At 32.5% G+C, this 16302-nt stretch overlaps 4 protein-coding genes across 4 annotated transcripts; 1 reads left to right on the top strand and 3 right to left on the bottom strand.

Moving 5' to 3' along the window:
• Positions 1 to 611: 611 nt before the first annotated feature.
• LOC110662609 (putative defensin-like protein 184) lies at positions 612 to 2264 on the bottom strand. Its single transcript, XM_021821653.2, has 2 exons — positions 1457 to 2264; positions 612 to 874 (listed from the first exon to the last, which is right to left on the bottom strand). Exons 1-2 carry the CDS (start codon positions 1509 to 1511, stop codon positions 702 to 704), a joined length of 228 nt encoding a protein of 75 aa, XP_021677345.2. The 5' UTR covers positions 1512 to 2264; the 3' UTR covers positions 612 to 701.
• A 136-nt stretch (positions 2265 to 2400) lies between these two features.
• On the bottom strand, positions 2401 to 5379 carry LOC110662608 (uncharacterized). The gene is made up of 5 exons (XM_021821652.2): positions 4977 to 5379; positions 4756 to 4904; positions 4458 to 4619; positions 3827 to 3942; positions 2401 to 2963 (listed from the first exon to the last, which is right to left on the bottom strand). Exons 1-5 carry the CDS (start codon positions 5200 to 5202, stop codon positions 2945 to 2947), a joined length of 672 nt encoding a protein of 223 aa, XP_021677344.1. The 5' UTR covers positions 5203 to 5379; the 3' UTR covers positions 2401 to 2944.
• A 211-nt stretch (positions 5380 to 5590) lies between these two features.
• Positions 5591 to 8230, top strand: LOC110662611 (uncharacterized). The gene is made up of 2 exons (XM_021821656.2): positions 5591 to 6156; positions 6568 to 8230. The coding sequence occupies exons 1-2, from the start codon at positions 5816 to 5818 to the stop codon at positions 7220 to 7222; spliced, it is 996 nt and encodes a 331-aa protein (XP_021677348.2). The 5' UTR covers positions 5591 to 5815; the 3' UTR covers positions 7223 to 8230.
• Positions 8231 to 8449: 219 nt separating this feature from the next.
• On the bottom strand, positions 8450 to 12776 carry LOC110662610 (kinesin-like protein KIN-14U). Its single transcript, XM_021821654.2, has 10 exons — positions 11785 to 12776; positions 11444 to 11527; positions 11194 to 11355; positions 10987 to 11093; positions 10700 to 10884; positions 10430 to 10594; positions 10119 to 10337; positions 9883 to 9920; positions 9412 to 9539; positions 8450 to 9328 (listed from the first exon to the last, which is right to left on the bottom strand). Exons 1-10 carry the CDS (start codon positions 12002 to 12004, stop codon positions 8729 to 8731), a joined length of 1908 nt encoding a protein of 635 aa, XP_021677346.2. The 5' UTR covers positions 12005 to 12776; the 3' UTR covers positions 8450 to 8728.
• Positions 12777 to 16302: the final 3526 nt, after the last annotated feature.

Raw genomic sequence — 16302 nt, forward strand, 5'->3', positions numbered from 1 at the left:
TCGTTATAAATATCCGAGTGTTGTCCCGCCTGTCTTAAACCCACAACAATTTTCATTTTTTTTAAATATTTTTGCGGAATAGACAATAAAAATTGAAAGCAAATTCCATGTTAAATTACATATGTAACTTAAACAATATTAAATTATTAAAATATCATTGTTTATTTGGCAACTCCCGTCCTATTCTTGGCAACTCCCATCTCGTGACAATTTGCTATGATAATTTTGTAGTTTTAATATATAACAAATTAAAAATAATTTAATTAATTTTTTTTCTTTTTTAAGATGTAAGAAGTAAAAAGTTTAAGATTTCTTTATCTACCTATTATAGATAATTCATCTTTATACTGACAAATAAATATAATTACCTCACAATATATTGTGCAATTCATTAGTTATATCCAATTAATTAAGCCTCCATTAAATTAAAAAAAAATTAATGTACTTTAACTTAATAATTTGATAATTGAATGGTTTGATTGATTATAGAATTTTAAGTTTCGATGATAAGAGTTAAACGGATAACAATAGAAAATTATAAGAACAGAAAATTTTCCACACAAAGTTGATTACAATATTAACATAAGATATATATATATATATGAGCTTTTAGTTGTAAACATGTCTGAAACAAATCCAAGTTTTATTTAATTTCAAATTTCAAGCCTTAGGTAGATATTAATTAGGGTAAAGATGATTGATCAGCACTTGTATGCGCAAAAGCACTGCTTGGGAACAGGGGGTGCAGTGTACAAATCGCATTGTCCCATTCCATTATATTTGTTTCTGCAATCCTCCCAGCAACGGTTGCCTCCTTTGCAGTTCCAAACTTTGTGGCAATCCTTCCCTTCTGCCTTGAGCACCAATTTTTCATCTGCACTTCCACAAATATATGTATTTTAAAATAAATTATAAGTTAATTCCTCAAATTATTTTCATCATTTAATATATAATTAATGATAAATTGAATTAAATTTAAATAGAGAGATCATTTTATTTATAAAATAAAAATTGAGACATAATTATTTCAAATTGAAAACAAATAAATTAGCCTGTGATTTTTTTTTTCAAGATTAACTATAAGTTTAGATTGAAAGTGGTATTCAATTAAAGTCATCCCAACAAAAAATGACTTCAAAATTTAAATATCTGACCTTAGACGTAAAATTCAGTAGGAAATCAGCTCAACGTATTAATTTAGTTGTGATTTTTAATAAATCAGAAGAACTAACATAATTTTCCCTATATTTCATTAACAAATCCAATAAAAAGAAAGCACAATTAAATTTAAACTTTACTTTATATTGGTCCAACGGATTGAATATATGAGTTTAAGCGAGCTATATTTACAAGTAAAGATATATATCACTACTAGATTAACTACTAGATTAACTCTATGCAAGAATAGCCTCAGTATTCAGTAACAAAAAAATAGAAATTGGCCAGAAACTTTTACCAGACGTAAAGAAGAGAAGGAGAAGCAGGAAGCAGAAGGCAGAAAGGTTCACCATTCTACGAGTGTATTTGAGGTTCTTTATGTGTTCTTTGTAAAGGTTGAGTTATACGGAAACGATGTAGGCTATTTGTAAGGCTTTTCACTTCCATATGCATTATGGATAAGCATGCAAATGTCAAGGGTTAGTGGAATTATGAATCTGTAATTTTATAATGTTATTGCCAAGAATCAGAATGTTAAAGAATTAAACTAATTAACAGACTTCCATCATTGGAAGCTAACTCTTTTAGCATATTCTAGAAAAGAGAATGGTGAAGATGCCCCCAACAAGTTTTTCCAATTCTTGAATTAATAAAGACCAGGTTTATAGTAAATTATCCAAAAGTAAGCACTGCTTTATATGTAATCTTTATCCAGTCCTTCTTTAATCAAATTTATTGTATAGACCAATTGTAACACACTTAAAATTAGGGTTACAACACGTTTAGGCAAGCAACATTGCATCATACAACTGGAATGCAACCCCTCTTTGAAATCACAAAACTTTTGTGGTTCTAAGGAGGTAGTGCTTAATACACACATTTCACTTGCTTTTCATAGTGGAAGGTGTAACAGAAACAGGAAGAAAATAAAATTATAACCCTAATCTATCTTTTGTTTAAATTATTCTTTCAACTCCATACTCTTCTAAGTTTAAAATTTTTGCATCTAAGAAAAGAATGGAACAATCTCAAAAATAGCTTTAATCATTAAAGAATATACATACAGCTTTGCTGCACCATGTTCTCATGTTTGCCAGTAGGTAGTACTGTAGGCTTTAACAAGCTTGTGTTTCACAAAATTAATCCTTTGCAAATATGGCAAGGTTTTTTTTTTTTTTTTTTTTTCCTAAAGTCATATGGCAAGTTGGCTGTTGCTTCACTACAAATCATGGAATCTTGGGATATTTCAAGAGGGCACTTGCATTTTATTTCCACTTACAAAATTCAACTAGATTCCTCGGGCACCATATGAAGGACATCCGAGAAGATGAACAATTCAAATTTCCTAATGAATGATGGGAAAATTGACCATGTCTTCTTCTGGATTTACAAGCAATTCATAAACACCGTAGTTTGCAGATTAGGTGCTTTTGAAGTTTAGTTCCATGTAAAGAGAAAGAAAAAAAAAAGGGTGGGGTGGGGTGGCAGGAGGGGATAGAGAGAGAAGAAATCCCTAAAGTCCATGGTCAAGAGTAAAAATCCTGTAACAGCCTGTGTTTTACATTCTTAGTGATTGCACAACCTGAAACGAAAAATACACATTGCGGCCTAGTGAAACAAACTTGAGACTTGAGGGGCTGATTATTTGCAAATTTGTCTACGCAAAATTTAATCAAAAGACCTTAATGAGATGTCCATTGAGACAATTCTCCTTTTATCCCACCTTTCAGGATTCTTATATCCAAGCATGATTGTGAGTGCTCTTCTTCCATAGCTTTTAAAGCTCCTAATCCTTTCCACAGCACCTTCATCATAAAGCACATGAAAACAAGTAAGTTTTCAAGAAGAAACCTTGCATATAAGGCTCAGTGCACTATAACATATATTGTAAACCACATCACTAGATAACATAGACAACAATTTTATAACTTTTTCAACCTGTTGCTCTTGGAAAAACTCAACTCAACTAAGCCTTTATCCCAAGAATTAAAAGAAAAACAAGCTAATGAAATTGAATGCATAAAGCTATTATGCAAGAAAATCTTGCAGTTCAACCAAGCATAAGCAACTTTCACATAAAGATTCCATATGCTTACAAGTTAATATAGCCAGGTAAAGTAGTCTATGTCAACTTTTGACCAATGTGGTTAAGCTGGAAAATTTCAATTTCATGAGTATAAACATTAGAAATAAAAAAGGCTCTTTTCTTTCTCAATTGATATATCACAAACGATAACAGAATAGATATTTAGATTTAGTGATATACAAATAGTCTAATATATGCATGTGCATGTGCTCCCAAAAGCTTCAAGTAATACAGCATCATTCCATAAGGATACAAGTAATATTGGGAAAGAAAGACATGCGTGAAGATGCAATTGATTTTAACTACAATATTTCAGACTTTTGTTAAAACAAATGTGATTCTATCTTTTGTTAAAACCTCTGAAAATGAAATCCAGAAAATATAATCATACTAGCAAGAAACTGAAGCCACCAAAAAAGTGCAGATGTAAGTAATTGTTTGTGCCAAGAGTATTTGAGAGTTCACACCAATAATATTATTTTATTTTCTATATCAAAACTCAAAAATAAAATAAATGAGGGTTGTGCATAAAATATCACCACATTGGCACATTGCAAAAGAAACTAGAAGCATCAAAATTACCGTTTGTATCTCTTCTTGGAACCGCATGGACAGAGTGCATTTCTGCTTAACTGCCCACTCTTAGCCAAATTAGACCTGGCAAGATCTAATGGCGTTGACCCCATCATCTTTTGCATCTGGAAAACGTAAATCATAAACAATTATGCATTTTCTAGCATTCCACTTGCAAGACAACATTAAGAAAAGAAATGAACTTATATTGCAGTAATGTTGATTATGGACATTGAAAATGAATCAAACAAATTGACCATTCATATGCATAAAATGAATATTAAATAAATGAAGCTTCCAATTGGATCATTTAGCTTAGAAACCATGACCATCCATCATCAAACTATCATTTATGTAATCATCAATGCCAAAATTTTTTCCTTTTTTCCAAAAAGATAACTAATCTATGAAAAAAGAAAATCAAAAAAAGAAAGGGGAGAGGGGGGGAAGGGGGGGGGGGGGGGTGTGGAGGGGATTGGAATGTTCAGTTTAAGCACCAGGTTATGCATATTAACACAATGATTTATGCTTCAAACAGGTTCAACTCATGTAATAACATCTCCGAAATCCTTGAAAGACACAATTTCAACATTCAAAAAGTCACACCTTATAAGGAATAAAAAAGTTTGTAGTTTAATACCTCAGCAATGCTCTTTGGAACAGGTTTTCCTTCTTCCTTTAACTTCTGCAATTTCTTTTGTGCTTCTTTGGCCCATGTAAATTGTGCAAGCGCCCTCTCAACATCAGCTATTGTACAATTACAGTGCTTAGCTGCTTCTTGCTTTTGGGTGGTTTGCAGGTTCTGCCAATCAAGAAACCTAAAAACATAATCAGAAAAAGTACCCAGAAACAGTTTATAATTTTTTTAAAATAACAAAAAATCATTATATGTTTGTTTTGACTCATGAAAGCAAGTAACTGAAAAGGGACAAACCAACCTCTCCAGTAGGATCAAATCCATGGAGATATCGAATTATCCCCTCCATTTTTTCAAAAGCATCGGCAAATGTTGCTTCACTGCTTCGACCCACTATGAATTGCTTGAATGACCCAACCCTCCTCGCATTCTTCAACTCATCAGCAAAACCTAAAATCAAAATTCAGCAAAGTTATACCTAAATGTCAAATAGCAGTAATAGAATGGTAAAGCGATACTTACGAAGAAGCGTGAACGATTCCAGAGTGTCTTTGGAGTCGGCTTTTTTGCCAGTGAAGACCCCCTTGATGGAGTCCATCCATGAGCAAACGGATGTGGTGGAGGAAATCAAGCGGTACTGCGATGGAGCTAGGCGAGTGTCACGGTGACAAAATGCGGACGAATAGAAGAAGAAGGGGGATTTAGGGTTTTGCTTGGAAATGCTGAGTATAAATCTTGGAGATTGCATGCTTTTTGGCTTCAGGAATGGAAGTGTCTTCTATGTCTTGAGTGTCCACTATGTCTTGAGGTTAGGGTTTAATCAAGAGCTTTAAACAGGTCAAAATGCTCATATCATCCTTATAAAACGACGTCGATTAGTAAGCGCAGCTTGGAACAAGTTTTACGATTGATATCAAGGATAGATTATTTTTTTTCTTTGAAGATATCAACTTGAAATATTTTACTTTTATTTTTAAAAATTAAATAAAAATTAATTTAGTGATAAATATCAGAGTGAATAAATAAAAGAAATTCAAAAGAATAGATAGAAAGATTAATTTTTTTTTTTTACTTTTTAAAAATGAATGAAAAGCAATGATAATATTTTATTCATTTTATAATATTTTCCCCAAGCAAATCCATACTCGAATTTGCAAGTTGTCCAGGTCGCGACCCATGTTGGCGAACCTAAGCAATCGAATCGAGATTTCCGAAACGACAACAAGTGTTAAAAACAACGTACGCGCACAGGATGCTTAGATGTGGAAGACCGAATGAGAAGCAAGAATGAGGAAGATACATAAAAACGACAATCCCGCAAAAAACACAGGCACAGCCATACACACAGGCACAAAATAACAATGGCTTCTTCACCGACACAAAAGGGAGTAGTCATAACAGTTCCAGTTCTCGTGCTCTCGGTCTCCGTCGCAGCCATTATGTTGTTCTTTCTTATCTCTTCCCTATCTTATTGTGATTGTCCGGCCTCTGCTCCTCCTTTACAAGGCTTTGCTGGCGCTGCCGGAGGTGGTGGCAGCGGCGGAGGGTTAGCAGATTATAAGGAAAGAATATCGCCGACGAAAGAGGATATCGAATGGGTTAAGGATCAGATCCGATTGAACGGATTGCATATGCAAGATAACGTTCTTCGTAAGGGCATTAATCCTCGAACTAGGGCTCAGCAACTCGATGATCTGATTCAGTAAGAGCTCTTTTTCTCTGTCTTTGGGGTATATGCATACAGGGTTGTGTTTTGGCTGATTAGGTTTTATATGGGTGTCAAAAAAGGTGAGGTTTTTAGATTTATCTGCATGCCGATCTCCCTGAACTGTGGAAGAATGCGCCATAGTTGTGAGTTTCGCTAATCTGTCTGTTCTGTTTTCGATAAATGTATAGCATTTTGTTTGTTAGGATAGCTTTTGCGTTTCTCACTTTTTGAGTAATTGAACTGAATCAGTGGCTTACTGACCTAAAATCCTTTGAAGTCAATGGTTTGTGTTCTGTTTATGTAAGATTTCGCTTGAAAACTTGCGCATATGAATGATATTAAAAACTACATGATAATTTCAGTGTATGGGAGATTGTTTGTAATTGATTGCATTATGTTTTCCAGTTACAAGGGCATATCACACTATGAAGAGCCAGAATACAATAATCATACTGCACTTCCTTGCCCTGGTGAGCTCCTTGTGGAAGAACACCATAGCAACTATGGGGAGCCATGGGCAGGTGGACGAGATGTTTTTGAATTCCTAGCTGAAGCTGCCCACCTATCACCCAACTCACAAGTGCTTGAGATTGGGTGTGGCACACTCCGTGTTGGTTTGCATTTCATTAGGTATCTTAGTCCTGAACACTACCACTGTCTTGAAAGGGACGAGCTCTCTCTGATGGCTGCATTAAGATATGAGCTTCCTTCGCAGGGTCTTCTATACAAGCGACCTCTGATTGTGCGAGGGGAAGATATGGAATTCTCCAAGTTTGGTGCCGGAGTTATGTATGATTTAATATATGCTAGTGCTGTGTTTCTTCACATGCCTGATAAGCTTGTATGGGTTGGACTAGAAAGGTTAGTGAGTAAGTTGAAACCTTATGATGGGCGAATCTTTGTGTCGCATAATATTAAGTTCTGTTCAAGACTGGGAGGTGAGGAATGTACCAAGAGGCTGACCAGTTTGGGGCTTGAGTATTTGGGAAAGCATACACATGATAGTTTGCTTTTTAATCACTATGAAATTTGGTTTGAGTTCAAACGATTCAAAGCTTAAGAGGTTTAGAATACAGTTTTCTTTGTTTTGATTTTGGGTAATTCTGATTTAAGGCTGTAGCTACCCTAGATGTTGCATGCTTGTTGTATTGTTTCCAATTATTTACCTCTACATTTCTCAGAGGTCATCTCTTAATCATTCTGATGATAGTTGTAAGTGGAAGGGAGAGTTGATGATCTTGATAGTCAATGATCTTGAAGATTTTTATCAAAGTAGATCATCTGTGACAGACAATGATCTTGAAGATTTTTATCAAAGTAGATCATCTGTGGTAGACAAAGTTGAATTTGTATGCTCCAGGGAGAAAATTTTATGAACTTGATTTTAAGGATTCTCTGATTACAAAGGTGAGGGATTCTTTTGCCCAATTACGTAATGGCTTATTTAAATTTGGAACATGTCCATAGAACCTTAAGAATTCCTTTTTGGAAATGTCTGTTTCTTGATCACTGCTTGAAATTGTGATGTGAAATGCAACAGTTCATTGCTGCTTTTAATTAGAAGAGTAAAGAGGATCTTATTCTTAGTCTGGATTATAAGCCCTCCGAGCAAAGGTGCATTCCATTGGCCAAAAATGGAACCGAGCCTATACTGCAGGTGCGAGCTACTCAAGCATGCCGCAACTCGAGATAAATATCCACTGCAACTTGCATCACCAGCATATAGGCCGCAAATTATTTTCATGGAAGACTCCCTCATGTTACAATTGCTGAGTGCACTATTTTTATGTGCACTTTGTCTGATAGGCTTTGGCACTTCACTGTTGATGTTTACATTAAGGATTTAAGGGAAAGGATCTGCATGTACAACAAGCAGACAATGGATCAGCGCAATGGCATGCCTGTTATTTGGCTTATTGAATCCTTGCGCGCTGCTCTCTGCTCTCCATGCCTGTTCACTTTAAAGTCACTTGAAATCGAAGCGTACCAAAATGCATTGTCTTTCGCTTGAAAGTTACTTCTTAGAACTAATTTTTCTAGTTGAAATCGTTCAGAGTTTTTTTTGTTATTTTTGAAATTGTTCAGAGTTGTGATTAGAGCTGTATGGTATTTGAATAGGAGATTAGGTAAATGGCCAGAAGAGTGAACTGTTATGTCAGAAGATGCATTTTATAAGCATTATAAAATCAGACCAACAAAGCTGGATGGAGCAGCTCACAGCTAGATCTGCAGTGATGACTACACACATGAGATGGTAAAATAAATCGAACAAGTACATTTTTAAGTATGATTAAATGGATTCTAAATAAAATATGAACTAAATCAGAGCTACAACCATTCTGTTAATGAGTAATTAACAATTTCCAACAAACCTAAACAATCCAAACCAAGTAATGACACAGGGATCTTGTAAATAATAATAACAGATCCCAACAAGCTTAAGCAACTCAACTCTATTACAACACATTACGACACACAAGTCAAAAGTTCCTTAAGTATGAAATCTCAAGCGGACCTACACACGTTTGCAGACCAAAACAATGATAATAATAATAATAATATCAGCTCAGATCAGATCAGACATTCTTCTTCTATGGCGACTGAGTGTAGTTCTCAAGTTTGGATCAGATGAAGTAACCATCTTGCTTCCTGGCAAGAAGGGTGTCTTCAAATCTGAGCTATTGCATTTGAAACTCTTTCTGAGGATGGTTTTTGTCTCACCAAACCGGGACTTTTTGTTTGAATCCCGTAAAATTGGTTTGAGACGAAGATCTGAACAACTGAGGGAATGAGAACCAAAAAATTGGACTGAACTTCTTGCCACTGGTCTCAAACTTCTCGCTTTTCTGGGAATCTCCTTCTCAGCAGCAGTTTGCCTTTGGCGACTAGCTACCGTAGAAGTCATGAATCTAGGGAGAGAACTCTTATCTCCATTTTCAGTAAGTAAAGGAGTTCTATTTACAGTCATACTCTCTTCTTTGTCACTCACAGGTGTCTTTTCCTTGTCTTCAGGAAGTTGGTAATTCGTTAATAAAAGTTTTTTGTTTTCACTTAATAGGAACTCAGCCTTCTGTATTTGATTCCTATCATTTTGGCATTCTTCTTCAGCTTCTCTCATTTCTTCTTCAAGCTCCAGAATCCTTTTCTGCCTTAGTTTGATCATTTCCTAATTATAAGCACATGCATAACCAATAGTTATAAACTATCTATTGAGATTTTTGAGAATGAACTTTGGGCAGCATATGTTACCTCTGGCAGTTCTCCATTAATTTCAATAGCTCTTGCTCTATTTGCAAAGCTTAAGGAACATACTGTCTCTCCAACATCATCTTCACAAGGGCTTACATGCACTAGCATTAAAACCTTTGAACTGTCACCTGAAGCAATTGCATTTAGAAATATTAGGCATTTTTGAAGTTGTCAGCAGAGTGCAGTAGCAATCACAGAAGTAATATATTAGGAAACCACACAGAAATGGCTCTTAATTTTGCTGACAATGTCATCGTAAGCTATTAGAGTCATAACAATGCATATGCGTTGAGTTTAATTATTGTCACTTCTTGTATTCATTCACAGGGTCCCATGCCTCCAACAAATGAAGCTTATCATTTATGACTAGCTAATATAAAACCAATGATAATGAACAGCTGCTATTTAGCCTTTTTCTCTGGCCTTTAAAATACATGGCAATGCTTCACAATTAGAGAGCAGTACCCTTACCTAAAGAATCTTTAAGGATTTGAGTTAGCTTGCAATTTCTGCAATAAAAAATGTGAATTTTAGAATCTTTCAAAAGAAAGTATAAGAAGAGAATACTGAAACTGCTATCTTGCTTCAAGTAGACCTTAACCAGTGCATGATGAGTACGAGTAAATGGGGACCCACTCCCAGAGAACCAACGGAAAGGAAGAGATCATTAAAGATGAAAAGTAGGGATAGTAAGACCAAGAACTTGCCTGTAAGGCACATGGCCCCTCTTCCTCCTAAGAGCAGCAATAACATCACCTAAAGCAGAAAGAGAGAGATTTATAGCCCGTCCCTCATCAAGTGTCTGTCCTGTGGCTCCTGTTTTCAACAGTCGTTCACTACCTCCAAGATCCACCATCCACAGTTTGCTTACTTCAGCTTTGGCTTTCAAATTATCTCCATGTCGAGAAATGTTGATCCTTGTTAAGCTAGATATATAGAACTAAAAAGATAATGTAATCATCAAACCAGATTAAGTAAAGAAAGAAGTTCAGAAAATTAAAAGAGACCCTCAACCCACCAATGCGACCTGCTTGATGTCTCGTTCACATTTGTCCATGAAGTAGATCTAGCCCGTCTCCCCTTGGTGTACCACCATTTTGCTTTAGCTAAATCTGGAATCTTGACCTCTGTCAAACCCTCAATTTCCACCAATCCCTTTGGATCTGTTTGGATGTTGAGATTGCTGTAGTAAAGTTAGCCAAACCAGCCAAGCAACAGATTACAAAAGCCTCCAATTTTAATTTTGAGCTTGTGATTCATCAAAAACATGAATCGAATTAATAGTTACCATCTTGTTACAGCCTCATATGTTCTAGATGCTGCTTTTGGAGCCAGTAGATCTCTAAGGTTTCCCATGTAAACCTCCAACATGCTCATGGAAAATGTTATAGAAGATGAGTTGTCTAAACAAGCCTGACAATAAAGCTCTTCAAGGGCCCGAGGAATAATCCCAGGTTGGTCATTTGTGCCATCCTAGAGAATGATTTTAACCCTCAGTCTTAAACAATTCAGAAAAAGAGGGGAAAAATCAACAACATAAATGCAAGGATAAGATGTTTCAGACATTTCACTGACCATTGTAAATGTCTTGCCGGTCCCAGTTTGACCATAAGCCAATATACATACATTGTATCCATCAAGTGCAGATCTTAGGATTGGTTCAACCTCAACAAAAACATCCTCTGCATAGTTTCAAGAAGAAAAACAGACTCACATTACAATTGCAAGGAATATATAAACACACCAAGAAAAGCATGAGAAATTGGATACCATGTTACTGACCTTGAGTAGCAGCTTGATGGAAAACCTTATCAAATCTGAATTCCTTCCTACTTCCTACAGATCTAACTGTAACCTTCTCTAACTTAATTGAGAGGGGTTCGTGAATTCTTCTCTTTTCTGTGACTAGGAATGGTCTAACTCGGCAAAATACTCTAATACAGCCTGAAAATCGAAACCAACGCTTCAATAGGCAAAACAATAACATAAAAGAAAAATCCCTCTGTTTTTAGACCAAACAATAAATAACCACCTTTAATATCTAATATCTTATTTAAGGCTTCTTTACGCTTTCTGTCTAATGACTTCTCCTTCTGCCTCATTTGTGCAATTTCTCCTAAAAAATAAATCAAACAAAACAAACTTGTATAATGAGAGGTCATTTAACAATATGTTTTTCTATAATTGAGAGCTGAAAACTACAATTGCTGTTGATGATTCTGACTTGTAGTTTACTCTCCAAACAGTAACAATCAAGCAAGAGATGAAACTCAAAATGTCAAAAACACTCAATACTAAATCAAGAGAATAGCCTCATTGGGCTGAAATTAATGCTCTACACAACTTACCATAACCAACACCTTAAAAATTTACCTTCCAGATTTGATATGGACATTTCGAACTTGTTCTTTTCGTGCTCAGGGACGACCTTGACATCAGTATAAATAGTGGGAGGTGGCGGCAAATCCAGCAAGTCAGATTCCAATGGCATCTCCCCGGGGAAATCCAGGCTTGATTCCATTTGAGATGATTTTAAGGATTCGGTTGCATTGTCTAGAGACAATGAGATCAGCTCCTCATTGGAAATAAACATTTCTCAGCTAATAAAACTGGAAAAAGCAGACACTTTTACAAAAGCAGCAATATTCATACAACAGGCACACCCCTTTGCTTGGAAAGTACCCTAACAGAAGCAAAGTTGACAATTGAAGCTATACATGCTAAATTTTGCAACTTTAACACTTATACTATATGGGAAAGATTTCTTGCGTAGTACTTAATAAGGAAAAAACAACTAATCCATTTCAAGAAGCTGCAACGTTGACAGAACACCAAGAACGGTTCAAATATAACTAACAAACCAAGATGAAATACAATGGAGCTGAATCACCTACGCAGAAAAACACCCAAAAGCACTTTCATACCAGAACTGAGGTGAAAGACTATAGAGACCCTGAAAAGCAGTAAAACCCCAAGATCATGTGAGCTAATTTTCAAAAGCAGAGCCAAGAAATAAGGAAACCCAAAAGACTAGAAGCAAGAAACAAAAAGAAGTCAAAAGCTGAGCACAATTTTTTCAAAAACCCTATAAATCTGAGGAAGCCAAGAGTTTGTTTGCAATGATTGAACACTCTTTTAGACTCTGATTAGGAGAAGAAAGTCTTTTTCTGTACACTGTTTATTAAGTTGACAGTGGCCAATGAGAAAATGAAAATACACAGTGAAAGAATCTTATTCTAATGGTTGGTCAAGTGCAGTTGAGTTCAGATCCATAAAATTGAACTGTAAAGCAATAATTTTTTCAGAGAGGAGCGTATGGAGCGGAGGGGTAAAGGTGGAATAAAAGTGGAAATTTGATGCTTTTTCTTGGGTTTTGGACAATGATGGATGATGAGTGATGTTACAGTTGAAGTCCCAATGGATGAAGGGAAGTTGTACAATTTTTAATTTGGATTGCAATTGATGTGATGCTGTGGCCATTACCAGTAACTTTTAGGATTTTTAAAGTTTAGACCACACATTATCAAGAATTTTCTTTTCTTACTCTTGCATCACAGTGGAATATATTTTAAGATGATCTCATATTTTCATGATCTAAGCAAATTATTTTGTAAATATAATAAATAAAATAACATTATTAAATAAAATTGATAAACAATCAGAAAGAAAAGATTCCAGCTCCATTGGGTGACGCGGCGGAATTAGATTGGTTGGATGTGTGGTAGCACTTGGTATCACGTCTATTAAGATTTTTTTTTTTTTTTTAACAGAGAAGTCTTAACGTAAACGGTAAAGCTATAATAATGAGAAGCACAGCCTGCCTTTTGGGCCGTTGGATTTTTAAATTTAAAGCTTTTTTCTGTTTCTCTGTAGCCATGGATTTCCTTCATAGTGGATAACTAATTGGAATTTAGAATCTTCTGATACCTGAATAAAGCGTATGAATTATCTGCTAATATTTTATTTTTTTTTTTTTACCAATAGCAAATCACTCATTTAATAAAATTAAATTTAAATCATTCCCTATAATAAAAAAAATGTGATTATAGAAAATTTTATTTGATATGTGAATAAATTTAATAATTATTAAATTAAATAATTATATTTAAATTCTTATATTTATTATATATAGTTTAATTAATCTAAATAAATTACAAGCCAATTTTTCTTTAGCAAATATGATATTCTAGTTAAATTTTGGAGTGTTTGGTTTACCTGTTGGGGTATAGCTGATAACTGATAGATATTCAAACAAGTAAATTATAGTATTTGACAAGTTTAAAAAAATAGAGCTAATAGCTTATGGGCAACTGATATGATACCCATCAGCTGCAGCTCTATTTTTAGAGTTGTTTCTCATCAGCTGATCAGCTGCAGCTCTATTTTTAGAGTTGTTTCTCATCAGCTGATAGCTGATCTGATTTTATTTTTTATTTTGACCATTTTATCTTTTTTTATTTAACTTGAAAATTAATATTATTAATATTTTTATTTTTTTATTTATAATTTTAATATTTTAATTAACGTATTTCAACTTTGTTAAAATATTTTTTATTAATAACATAAAATATAAAGTATTTATTTATATCCAAAAACTTAAAATTAATTATAAATTTTTCTATTGATAATAATAATTATTTTATTATTTTATCTATATTTTTAAAATTATTTAATTATCTTAAAAAACAATTATTTTCTTATTTCAATAATAAAATAAATGATATAATATAAAAGATTAATAATTATATATTTATTTAAATAATATAATATATTAATTTAATAATTATATATTTAATTTAATAATAAAATAAATAATATAATGTAATAAATTTATAATTTTATATTTATTTAAATAATAAAATAAATTATATAGTATATATCATTATTAGTCATTTCACATATTAATATTAACAGTTAAATATAATTTTACCAAACACTTAATAAAAAATAACTATCATCAGCTATCAGTTATCAGCTATCAACTAACAGTAACAGCTAACAATTATCAGTTGTATTCAACAGTTAATCCAAACATGCCCTTCATCCCATTTTCCACTTGGGTCTTTTTATTTTAATACATGTCTTGCTTTTTTTTTTTTTAAATTACAAAATATTGAATTTGCACATCCCATGGCCATTGGCTTTTGTGAGAACAAGAGGATAATGGACATGCCTAATTCAACATGTATTGGGCTTTTTAGCAAATATCACTACAGGTATGTGAAAATATCAAGACCAATATAGTGAAAATATCAACTTCTAGATCAAAAAAGTTTTCCTCTCTCACTAATTTTTTAGATAGAGATTTTTTTTTCTATTTGTAGATCTTTAATTAGAGTATCTCCACCCACTTGAGACTTCCCCTATTCCTGTCAGGCAAGGAGTTTTTTTCCTAACCTGAACAAGTATATCTCACTTTCACCATTGTTTGGATTGATGTATGTAGTTTTTGGTTTAGGTTTTCTCACAGATATGACCTATTGGCATTCTTCTTGATATTCTTAGATTTCTAAAAGAGGTAATTGTCTTCAGCTTGTTTGGCTCTGTGTCTACTGAGGAGAAATGGCTTCTTGGGGCCTAGATGCTGGCGAATGTTAATTGCCAATCCGTCCACCAATGGCTACACAAGACTGAGACGTTAGACTCTCTATTGATCTCCTCCTCATTCGGAGTTTCTATTGTTGAACTTTTTTAAAATGATACTCCTACGGCTACATATCATGTTATTTGTTAAAATTTTAAATTATTTTTAAAATAATATATTTATTTCCTTGCTACAAATCATGAATGAACTCGAGCCATCATTTTCTGCGAAATATATATTTTTTTATTTATATTTTAAACAGAATTTTTAATCAGGTGAAATTTAAGTTTTTTATTATATTTTTAATAGTCAAAATCTCTTTATAGATATGATAATGTTTACACAGATTATTGATTTCACAAAAAGTTATTGTTTATTTTATTTATTTTAATAAAATTATTTATATATGTTAAATATAATTTATTTAGAGTATTTTTTATTTAACTGTTGAATACAATTGATAACTGTTACTGTTAGCTGATAATAGCTGATTTATGTTAATTGTTTGGTAAAACTATATTTAACCGTTGCTGATATGTAAAATGACTAATATGAGTATTTATTATATAATTTATTTTATTATTAAAATAAATATAAAATTATAAATTTATTATATTATATTATTTATTTTATTATTAAATTAAATATATAATTATTGAATTAATATATTATATCATTTATTATATTATTAAAATAAAATATATAATTATTAATCTATCATATTATATTATTTATTTTATTATTGAAATAAGAAAATAATTAATTTTTTAAATAATTAAATAATTTTAAAAATATAAATAAAATAATTATTATTGTTGGTAAAGAAAAAATTTATAATTAATTTTAAATTTTTAAATATAAATAAATATTTTACTTTATTAATAAAAAAATATTTTAATAAAGTTAAAATGAGTTAATTAAAATATTAAAATTGTAAATAAAAAATTAAAAAAATTAATAATATTAATTTTTGAGTTAAATTAAAAATAATAATATGATCAAAATAAAAAATAAAATAAAATCAGCTATCAGTCGATGAAAAAATAGCTTTAAAAATAGAGTTTATATAAATTACAGTTGATGGGTATCATATCAGCTATCAATTAATTATCAGTTTTATTTTTTAAAATTTATCAAACACTCTAATTCACATGTTTGAGTGTCTATTAACTATCAGCTGCACTCAACAATAAATCAAATATCCTCTTAGTCAGTGAATTATATTAAAGAAAATAAAATAATAAAATGATTATAAAATTATTAATATAACATTTTTAATAATTTTTTTTAATATAAAAATTAGGAAA

Source organism: Hevea brasiliensis, chromosome 3 (genome assembly GCF_030052815.1).
Source record: "Hevea brasiliensis isolate MT/VB/25A 57/8 chromosome 3, ASM3005281v1, whole genome shotgun sequence".
Lineage (NCBI taxonomy): Eukaryota > Viridiplantae > Streptophyta > Magnoliopsida > Malpighiales > Euphorbiaceae > Hevea > Hevea brasiliensis.